Raw genomic sequence first — 11,748 nt, forward strand, 5'->3', positions numbered from 1 at the left:
AAAAAGAGTAGGTAACAGTTGGTGTAAAAGACCGCTTTCCAAGACCTGAAGAGCTACTGCCAACCAGAGTAGGAAATACTGCACTAGACAGACAATTTGTCTGACCTAGTACAATATGGACTTTTTCTGTGTTCCAATGGCCATGGGAATGTTTATTGCTATTCGGTGCAGTAGAAATGGCATTCAGCACACTTCCCTCCACTTGTGTTATGTATGTTATGTACCCTAGACATCAAAATAATTTCCCAGGCTCTAAATAAGCCCTGTTTCTTCCACTGCAGAGTCGCCATGGCAACAGCATCTTCCCAGGTTCTAATTCCTGAAATTAATCTCAATGACACTTTTGACACCTTTGCGCTAGATTTTACCAGAGAGAAGAAACTACTGGAATGCCTTGATTATCTTACAGGTAAGATACTAGAATGTATAGTGTATGTCTGTGCATGTGTATGCATAGATAGATCGATTGATTGATTGATTGATTGATTGATCGATTGATCAATCGATCGATATATCTCTGTCTATTTGATTAACCCACCCAATGCCCAAGCCAAAAATCCATCTACATCTCTAATCAAGAAAGTTATGGCTGTTTCTAACCCAGATCATTGTTTTTTCATCTTATCTTACATTTAGAACTGCCACTGGGCCCACAACATATCTAGCCATTTATTTATTTCGCTGTGAGTCCCTCCCCCTTTCCCCCCAGAAAAAAGCACTGTGCATAGCTGACAACTTTTTGAACATAATGCGAGACTGTAGAGAAGAAGTGAATGTGACAAATGATTGGAATGAAGGAGGGAAGTTATGTGACAAATGTTAACAGTTGCTTTTAATTTTTCACAGCTCCAAATCCCCCAACCATTAGAGAAGAGCTTTGTACAGCTTCTTATGACACAATCACAGTCCACTGGACGTCAGATGATGAATTCAGTGTGGTCTCCTATGAGTTGCAGTATACCATTTTCACTGGGCAAGCTAATGTAGTTAGTAAGTACGAATCATTTTATATCTCATGTTTGATTTTGATTTCTAACAAATCACAAGCCAGTCAAATAGAAAACAGAAAGACCCTATAGCCTTTCCTCAATTTATGTCAATGCCTCATCTTTTGCCAGTAATGTATACAGTAATGTATACAGGACAGTGGCAATACTCCCATAAGTGTGTTAACATCAACTATAGATACAGCAATAGAAACAAATCTAATGTATGAAATCCAAAGCTTTCTTTCCATTTTTGGGGTGGCTTTTGATCTAGAAGCGTCATCTGCTAACATGAGGAAACTGGAGGTGATTTACTCTGCAGTGTTCTAGACGATCCCTCAACCCTCTGAAATAGTTTTAGGGCAGGCGTGTCCAAAGTCCATTTCGGGAGCTGGTCGGTTTAATCTGGCCCTTGTGGCAGTTTATTTCCTGGGGTTAAATCCTAAAAAAAACACTTTACCAACTTCAATCCTAAAAAAAAGAAAGCTCAACAACTTTGGGGTAAAATCCTAAAGTAAGCTGAATAACTTCAATCCTAAAAAAAAGGTTTACCAACTTCAACTTTACCAACTTCAATCCTAAAAAAAAGGTTAACAACTTTGGTCGGCCCTCACTTCATCAAATCTGGCTCTCTTCGGAAAAAGTTTGAACACCACTGGTTTTAGGGGGACATTGGTAGTTATAGGAAGAATGGGAAATTGAAGAAAGCTGCTTTTCCTTCTCTTACATTAATGGATGCCTCTGTGGATAACTACCCCATTCTGTAGGTGAACGACAGCATTAGATTTTACCTGGATAGGTGTTTGTTTGTTTTTAAATCAATCTCATTTCCATAATGGACCTGTTTATCACAGATCAAGTTTAACTTGCTAGCCCTTACTCATCAACATCATGCATCCGTCAAGTATCATTATGTCAGTGATAAAGCTATACAGTTTCTATTAGTTTATGTTATTTAAATTATTGCTTTTTCTAAAGTGTTTAGTGATGACAGAGCATTACTTAATGTTGAAGGTGAAAAGGTTTGGGTTATTGGGTTTGTGTAAATATTTTACAAGTCATGTATTTTTTCCTCTGAATTAGTTTCCTTCTCCAAATATTAAATGGGGGAAAAAATTGTTCTTGTTAGGAGTAAGATGTGCTGCTTTTTATTTAAATGTGACTGTCTGTTGGTGTATTTCGCTATTTATTTGTGTTCATGTGGCATGCTTTTATTTTTGTATGCAACCTTGGACATTAAAAAAAAGCAGCTGGTCCATTTTATAAATAAAGCTGTTCCTAGAGATTCTTTGTTGAAATATAGGATTGTGCAGTCATGCTATTTATGCTAGTTTGGACTGAATGTCAGGAGTGGAGTAGACTTCTGCATTCATTCTGATCTAGGTTCTAACACTGATGGACCATTTGCTATTTTGAACTATTGTATCTCCAGATTTGAAGTAAGCTATTTACTGATGGAAAGGCATTGGATGAACCAGTCAACAGGTGTTTTAGTTTCATGGTTCAAAACTTTAGACACCTCAGTAAATATAGTGGTGTGATTTGAATTGTGAATTCTAAAATATTGAAAGCATATGTCTAAAAGCTTTTCCAGATAGCACTTAATTTACATCAATGATGTCTAAATGTTTAATGGAGTTGCGCAGGAAAATATATATATGGAAATCTTCCTTAGGCACTTGAAGTCTGCAGATAGCCTGACTGCAAATAATCTTAAGAGTTCTGCAAAAGAATTAGAGCAAAATAGATGAAGTGAAGAAGACACGGAAAGGGCTAGATGTTTCTTTGGTTAATCACTGACAAGAAAAGAGCTAAGTGATAAGAAGCTGTGCTTCATTCTGTCTGACCCATTTCTATGCATGGTATTACGCTGACAGAAAGCAAACTGGAGGATGGCGGGAAAGACATTAGGTTAGCTGAAAAGCACTAGGGTAGGACTTAAGAACAAAGCTTCTGCGTTGTGAGAAAGCTAGTGAAGGATGCCAGTCTCATCTTTATGAAATGTAGCTTAATAATAACTCAGTATCTTGTCTTAAAGGGGTTGGGAGGCCAAGTATTTATTGTATGTCATGGTTTGAATAACCCAGCAGTTATACCAAAATGTGGGGTTATTAATTGCTGCTTATTGCCTGTGTGGCATATACTATTCAGAGTGTCAAACGAGGACCTGGGAGATTCAAAAATTCCCATGTGCAAAGTTCTTAGATGGCAGTGTGGTGATTGGTAAGTTTTCCAGTTTCCCTCACACCCTTGTGCTTCTAGAAAGATTCCTCTTCTGAACAGCAATCAGACTTACCGTATTTTTCGCTCCATAGGACGCACTTTTTCCCCTCCAAAAATGAAGGGGAACTGTGTGTGCGTCCTATGGAGCGAATGCAGGCTTTCGCTGAAGCCTGGAGAGTGAGAGGGGTTGGTGCGCACCGACGCCTCTCGCTCTCCAGACTTCAGGGTAACCCCAGCGCCAGCCCCACAAGGTCGGGGGACAGCAGGGAGGCGGAACAGTGCCATCCCGCTGTCCCCGGACCTGATCTGAAGGCTGGCGGTGGGGAGAAGAGCGCTTCTCCCCGCTGCCTGCCCCGCAATCTCCGGGGACAGCGGGGAGGCGCAGCGCGTCTTCCCGCTGTCCCCGGACCTGGTCTGCATGCGGGCGGCGGGGAGAAGAGTGCTTCTCCCCGCTGCCTGCCCCGCAAGCTCCGGGGACAGCTGGGAGGCGCAGCACGTCTTCCCGCTGTCCCCGGACCTGGTCTGAAGGCAGGCGGTGGGGAGAAGAGCGCTTCTCCCCACTGCCTGCCCCGCAAGCTCCGGGGACAGCAGGGAGGCGCAGCACGTCTTCCCGCTGTCCCCGGACCTGGTCTGAAGGCAGGCGGTGGGGAGAAGAGCGCTTCTCCCCACTGCCTGCCCCGCAAGCTCCGGGGACAGCAGGGAGGCGCAGCACGTCTTCCCGCTGTCCCCGGACCTGGTCTGAAGGCAGGCGGTGGGGAGAAGAGCGCTTCTCCCCACTGCCTGCCCCGCAAGCTCCGGGGACAGCAGGGAGGCGCAGCACGTCTTCCCGCTGTCCCCGGACCTGGTCTGCATGCGGGTGGCGGGGAGAAGAGCGCTTCTCTCCGCTGCCTGCCCCACAAGCTCCGGGGACAGCTGGGAGGCGCAGCGCGTCTTCCCGCTGTCCCCGGACCTGGTCTGAAGGCAGGCGGTGGGGAGAAGAGCGCTTCTCCCCGCTGCCTGCCCCGCAAGCTCCGGGGACAGTGGGGAGGCACAGCACGTCTTCCCGCTGTCCCCGGACCTGGTCTGAAGGCAGGCGGTGGGGAGAAGAGCGCTTCTCTCCCCGATGCCTGCCCCACAAGCGCCTGGGTGGGAAATATTTTTTTTTTCTTTATTTTCCCCCAAAAAAACTTGGTGCGTCCTATGGGCCGGTGCGCCCTATGGAGCGAAAAATACGGTATGTATCTCTGGAATGTATTTATTTTCCTGACTGGCTTCTTTTTCTTGCTGTTTTCAAACTTTTGCTCTAGCCTGGGAAAACAAAACTGACCTATGCAGAGCAAAAAACCTTTTCCTGTGTGGATGCTTGTTACACCAATATTATCATTGTAACTCAAACAAGTTAAAATTTCCCTCTTACATTTTTGCAACATTGTGGTCTTGCAGTACGTATACCAGGTTTCTCTTTTTTGAAATTGACTCAAATTTGCTAGTAGTCACAGATGATCTGCAGCCAGGGAGTGCATGGCTCATGCTTGAGAGGGTCATCATCTTTGAAGAGGAAGCAGATAGCATAACAGACCATGTGCAACTGCCATGCATTCATTCCCTAGTGACGCCATAAATGTATCATTCTTGATATATGGCCGCACATTCAACTTAGCTTGCTCACTGCTCCGGAATTTGCTCTATAGAAATGAATAGTATTTAGAGGTGAAATGTATTTAGTTGTGTGTGATTATTTTTTAAAGGAATAAGGCTTAATTTCTTTGGGGGGTGGGGTGTAATGCAGAGATGGATTCAGCTAAACAAGGGGTGAAATTTGTTATCAAAATGGGATTATATCTAGACAGGCTTAATTTAAGAAAGGAAGAGCTTCACTGTTTGTTGAAAGCATAGATTCTACTGCGATGGGAATATTTCTGTGATTATGAACTCATCATATGATAAGGTGCCATACATTCTGAATTTCCTGGAGATAGCCAGCTCCTCAACATTTGTGTCCAGATTTTCACATTTTGAAATATGGCAAACCCTATCATATGAAGATTTTATCTTTGGTACTGTGGATTGTATCCAGTTCTAACCCTACTCAGAATAGATCTATTGACATTAATGGTCATGGCTATCCTAGGTTCATTAATTTAACAGTGTACTTTGAGTAGGACTTGGTTGGGTACAACCCTTTTGTTCTACGGAATTAACAACAGATTGAAGGCACATTTACTCACAATTATTTCCCAACACGAAAAATGCCACAGGGTATGAAAAAGTGTGGGCTTAAGCACATGCGGCCAGCACATACATCTATTTTAACCAGTGGCTCTGTGTCCATGCAGAAGTCTAGTCAGGCGAACCATTGTTAATGTACAAATTTATTTTGTAGACAGAGTTGTATGGCTGTAATTTCCCACTCCCACAATGAAGGCTCCCCTTTGTTAGCTACAGCATGCGAAAGAACTTAATACATTCATGGCACTCCATTTCCTATACCTGATAATGGAAAGTATTTGGAGCAGTTATTGGGTCAGTTATATGGGGGGGGTCCCCCCTCCTCCTAAATGAACATTCCATACAATGATGCATGTGGAAAAAATTGTAGCAGACCAGAAAATCTGCATGGGTTCTGCAAAAAAAACACAACAACCTTGAAGAGCTTTCCTGAAAATCTCATATTGATTTTCCATTGACATTTAGTTTATAGTATTTCCCCTGTGAGAAACATTCACAAATCATTGATTGGTTGGTATGTGTTCAAAACTCATGAACTCCTTGCCCAAACTGATATTAAAATAAATAAATGTAAAAGACATTTCAATTAAGTTCCTTTTGAAATAGCTTTGAAAACAATTACTTGTCTTCTGAATGCTTTGGAATCAAAGTTACGTAAGTAATACTTTATTTAGCAAGTAGCTGTGCATGATGTACTAAAAGTTACAAAAAGCAGAGCAGAAGAGAGGACTGCACTGAGCATATGCTATCATCACGTTTTTTGAAACTGTGCCTACGAGGGTTTTTATTTATAAAGAAAACAATCTTCTGCCATGTAGCCACTACACTGGTAAATTAAGAAACAGCCAGCTTTCGGAAATCCTGAAATAAGACTTTGTTGAAGACGTCTATTGATCTTATGGATGCTGCAATTTGATTTCCAATCCCCGCTTGGGTAGACAATTATCCTAAATCCTTCTTATGTTCATTTATTTTCTTTTAATTAAAAAAAATGGTGGCTAGATGCAGAAATGGTTATGCGGGCAAGGGAGACACTGGTGTCTGAATGCAGAAATTCTTTTGCAAGTTAGCTGGGGATTTAAGAATCATAATGGAATGGGCATTCAGATGTGCAGTCAAGGTAGTGCATTCAAATTTACTTTCCATTAATAGGTAGTGGTTTTTAAAAAACCAAAAAAACCCAGGAACCTACCTGTACACTAAGGTCAGCCTCTGGCTCCCTGCATTTTATCATCAAAGACCTTATTTTTAATAAATGCATTAAAATACCCCCTTGACCATTTTCAGAAAGTATCTGCGTTTAGCAGATTTATTTTTTCCTAACCTAGTGTGAGACCTGAGGGGAAAGCTTCATATGTCTGTCTCCTTCTCTTGATACACTTTTTCCACTTCTATAAATGAGATTTGTATTTTAAGTGCCAGAAATGATCAGGAGATTACATAGTCTTCCTGTGACTTTTGCACTGTGGGTGTTGTTCTTTGTCTTGCTGAAACATTCCATTGTCCAGCAATAGGGGGATTTGCAGTGAGAATATTTTTTCCCCCATCTGCTTTTTGAACTTCAATAGCAACAAATCCTGGAGAAGATGTTTTATGAATGATTTACCTCCAGATTGTAAAATTAAAAAAGAAAGAAATCCTTCTTCTCTTCCTGCCTCCAGTATCTCACAAATCCTGCATGATAACCTTGTTACAGTCAGCGCACTATTCCAGTCTCTAATTTGCATTCCATTCATTTTATAAAATGTGGCTTTAAAAATGCATTATTGTACCACATGTGGGAACTTGCTCCCCTTGTTTCAAAGCCCTGCTTTTTGAAATCAGAAACCTGAATTGACGGGCAACAGTAGTACTTCACAGCTGTTACTTCTGCTCTTATGCCTATGGCTCATAAAACTGGAAGGAGTCTAAACTTTTGTCTAGTTCAATGTCACTGCAGTAGCACAAGCCTGTACAGTATCCTACAGGTGCTCATCTAGTGAAAGAGAATGGAAATACAATTCTAGCCCTGTTCAACCTGTGCCGCTGGGTAAGGGAATTTATGAGGTGCTAATTTTTACTTACAAGTTTAAATTTAACTGAACAGAATTGAGGACACATCCCTGCCCTCCAAGACAGTCTCAAAAATGTATTGGGCTAAGCCACAAAATATGTATAGAAACTGGACCAGGACATCCTCAAATGTCACCCATATTGACTCAGGAACTATAACTGTTTCCAGAGAACCCTTCTGCACTGAGCTACCTTTTTTTGTGTAAGGTTTTTTTTTAAAAAAAACCTCTCTTTTTTCTAATGTATATAAAACAGAGAGAACAATTATAACAACAAGATGGGAATTAAAGGATGAAAAGCTAAACTATAACATAAGAACATAGACTGTACATGAGTTAAAATAACAGAGTCCAAGTAAAGACTATATCAATTTTATCCGATCAAAAGGTTGTTTGGGCAAGGGGACAGGATTGGCAAATAGGAGACAATTAACCGTGGCCCTCTCAGTTATGAAAGCTACACTACACTCCCATTTAAAATGCCAGTTTAAATATGTGTGGATCATTTACAGTTGGCAACTCTGAACAGGTATTTGCAGTTTGAAATCCTTTAAGAAATAAAGCGTGAATCTGTCCTCGGTGAATGGACAATTCAGTTGGCCGCGTTCTTGCTGTTTAGAGAAGCAAAGAGCTTATTTGCTTTTGGATTCTTCAGTGACATTTTTCAGGCTCACCTCATTGTTCAGGTGCATTCCAGAAATTCCTCCCTGGATTGGACTAATGGTTTTGATTTGAAATTGCAGGTCTGTGTAATTCGGCCGACAGCTGGATGATTGTTCCTAATATCAAGCAAAACCACTACACGGTGCATGGCCTGCAGAGTGGCACCAAGTACATATTTGTTGTGAAGGCCATTAATCAGGCTGGCAGCCGAAACAGTGAGCCAGGAAAGCTGAAGACAAACAGTGAGTAATGTTGCATCCACCCCTCTGTGCACTTTGTCTCCCCCTCATCTCAGTTCCACTCAGCCTGACACTTCAGAAAGATACAGAAGACCTCATATTTTTAGCACCTTCCTCAATTGTGGGCCATTTGCTTCATTTGGCAGTCATGGCTGCTAACGTCCTTCAACCTCTGCATTCATTTATGGAACCTAATTTAGGCTGCCCTCCTATAAAGCCCCAGTTTACTCAGTAGAACTTACTTTTGAGTAGACATGCATGTCCCTGCCCATCACACTTCACCGTCTGTGTGGAGGAATGAAGAGGGCTTCAATCAAAGTCTTCAAGTAGCCTTATCCAGAACAAGCCAGCCCTGTAGACATGAAAAAGAATGGTTACTTCCTTGTGAACAGCAGACAGTTTCAAACACTCCACTTTAGTGTCCCAAGAAGCAAAGCAAAGATGGGGGCCGTGCAGATGCAACATGGCAGGCATGATTAAGAATGCATAGCCACCAGGGGCAAAGAAAATCATGTTTCTTCTGCAGCACTGGCCCTAAGCATAGTCCTTGGTTTTACACTCAAAAAGGAGCAATAGCAGTCATTCATTTAAACACAAGGACATCTCTCACAGATCGCCAGCAGCTAAATTTAATCTTGTGCGATAAACAGGCTTCAGGATGCAGCACTCATTCAGTCTTTTATCTTGTTCCAAATCAAGGCCAGCCATTTAAACTGGATCCCAAGTCTGCCCACAGGAAGCTGAAAGTATCTCATGACAACTTGACAGTGGAGCGTGACGAAACCTCTTCTAAAAAGAGCCACACACCTGAGCGCTTTACCAGCCAAGGGAGCTACGGGGTAGCGGGCAATGTATTTATTGACAGTGGACGGCATTACTGGGAAGTGGTTATCAGCGGGAGCACATGGTAAGTACAACACGTTTTCCTTCATTTTTGTGATGAATAGAAGCTCGAGATTGACTGCATTTTCTTAAGCAATGAAATAACTATGGTAGGAAAATAATAATAAACATTAAACCATTATTTAATCTCCGTGCCTGCCCCCCTCAAAAAAAGTTGGTGGTTATCAGTAAACATAATGTGTGATATTCAGCACCTAAAACACTATAGTTGCACAAAGCTGGCTGCAATGCCATCTCTGTCCATAGACTCGCAGCTTATTCTGACAAGACCTGCAAAGACAAGGATGGATCAGGCGTCCACCTCAAACAGGTTCTGGACTGGAACAGAAGTGGAGATGGCTCTATAGCTTATTTTCCGGAAGTTTCTGGGCCCATTCCAGAAGCACATGGAGTTAAATGCTCCCACCTCTTACATCTGAAAGCCCATGGCACTCCAAGCATGTAGTTGCCACTGCAGGTCTCCCTATAGTTGCAACAAATGCTTTGCATCTCATTTCCTGCCCAGGAATCAAGGGATTTGTGGTCTAGTGGGAGATTTCTGGGTGCAAAGATACATTGTTTGCCTCCTTTATAATCCTCTAGGCACCAGCCAACTTCTTTAGAGGCCATCTCTCCACCCCCTTCCCTGAGATAAGCCTTCATTGCAATCCTTGGAGTAGGAGGGCTAGCACCCTGAAGAATTTGTGAGCCAAGCAGCAGGCTGCCATCGCTGGTTTCAAAGGAGGGTCACAAAACGTTACCAGGAAAACAAATACCCTATGCAATTGCATTGTTACAGCAAATAATATTTGTGGCAGTAAGACGTGCATGACCTGTCTTTCAGATTGTAAGGAAGAACATTAATTAAATATGTGTTGACGTTTTTGGTTAGCCTTCAGTTCATGAGAGTACGAAAGGCACAAACAGAAAGAGGCATGCATGTTACTGCAGAGCACAGTAGGTTAAAGTGCAGAAGACTGCATGAAATGGAAAGTGCCTTTTCTCAAAGCTCATTTGTTTTGCAGGTATGCCATTGGCATTTCTTATAAGTCGGCGCCAAAACACGAATGGATCGGGAAGAATTCTGCCTCTTGGGTTCTTTGCCGCTGTAATAATACATGGGTAGTGAGGCATAACAGCAAAGAAATTCAGATAGAGCCTGCACCCCACCTTCGCCGTGTTGGAATTTTGTTGGACTATGACAATGGTTCCTTGGCCTTTTATGATGCTTTGAACTCCCTGCATCTTTACACATTTGACATTACATTTGCACAGCCTGTGTGCCCAACGTTCACTGTCTGGAATAAGTGTTTGACAATAATAACGGGGCTTCCCATCCCAGACCACTTAGATTCCACTGAGCATATGCCATGATTGTTGCTCAACAGAGATGGATGATGAATGTCCAGTATCCCTCATGTATACTTCCCACCGAATTTTGACTGGAAAAAAAAATATTAACAGAAACGCATTTCATACAAAAGCGACCCTAAATGCTTCAAGCCAGGACTGAGAATAATGGGATGACCTCGTCAGTCTTTACTGTTTATTTTGTATTAAAGACAAGATAAGGCTTTAATAATTTCTCAGAATGCTTTTGTATTTAGTCTCTTTCAGGAAAATTTATAAATTATTTATATATTAAAAAGAAAGAAAGAAAAGGAACCCTAATTTGGATATTTGCATTTGGGCACCTCATAAGAATGACTTGTTTTTGCACATTAAGGGCTCTGTCACAAAGATTTTATTAGCTGTTCCCCATATTTTGATTTTATAAAAGAGAGAACAAGTTGGAATCATTTGAGAGGAAGGATGCAATACGAATGGCTTCCGTTTTTGTTCCTGCGGTACTTTCGTTAGTGCCGCTTTTATGACATGAAACACCTCTTCACTTGGAGCACATTAACTTCTACATCAAGAAATGTCAGCATTCTAAATCAACCAGCAGTCAATGTTATGGATCGCAATTTCCTTTCCTACTGATGTTTCACCTTTGTCACTTTTTAAGGATATGTACATTTGATTCTTTTTTGTCTCAGATAACCAGGACAATTGAGAGAGGTCTGGCTGCATTTTAAGTATAAAAAAACAAAGTACCACTTGAAGGTCAAGTTCTGGTGGTACTGATGTGGATTCACATCATTTGAAAGGTACCGGAAGCACCCACATATGCTGTGCTGCAGATGGGCTATGTACACCTGATTAAAAACTTAAATGTGAGCATTTTGTTTTATTATGTTATATAGTGTATCAATAAAAATAGCAGAGGTATCTGTTTGTAAACAGTGCCAGGAAAGAGGCTGCACTTGGGTGTATCATTGTGTTGGATGCTTGAAGGGGCCTAGGGCTCTGTCTACTCCTGCTATACACCAAGCAGCAATGTCACAGGAGTGACATTGCCAGGGCTTATTTGAATGTAGTGGAAATGAAATCACATATTTTTTCTGACCCTGTGCTTTTTCTCCTCCTGCTTTTCCACCTGTACTAACACATACA

At 41.8% G+C, this 11,748-nt stretch overlaps 1 protein-coding gene across 5 annotated transcripts in view; it reads left to right on the plus strand.

Annotated features, from left to right (window-relative positions):
• The window catches only part of MID1 (midline 1), a 260,162-nt gene extending 248,614 nt beyond the window's left edge, over window positions 1-11,548 (plus strand). For all 5 annotated transcript variants that reach the window (XM_083437453.1, XM_083437454.1, XM_083437452.1 and 2 more), the window contains 5 exons: window positions 282-409; window positions 847-990; window positions 8,212-8,373; window positions 9,070-9,277; window positions 10,278-11,548. In XM_083437453.1, the coding sequence (XP_083293579.1) occupies window positions 282-409; window positions 847-990; window positions 8,212-8,373; window positions 9,070-9,277; window positions 10,278-10,626 (991 nt within the window). In that variant the 3' untranslated portion in view covers window positions 10,627-11,548. The remainder of the gene's footprint in view (window positions 1-281; window positions 410-846; window positions 991-8,211; window positions 8,374-9,069; window positions 9,278-10,277) is intronic.
• The last annotated feature ends 200 nt before the right edge of the window (window positions 11,549-11,748 follow it).

The sequence above is a fragment of the Podarcis tiliguerta genome (assembly GCF_965153285.1).
Source record: "Podarcis tiliguerta genome assembly, chromosome: 4".
Lineage (NCBI taxonomy): Eukaryota > Metazoa > Chordata > Lepidosauria > Squamata > Lacertidae > Podarcis > Podarcis tiliguerta.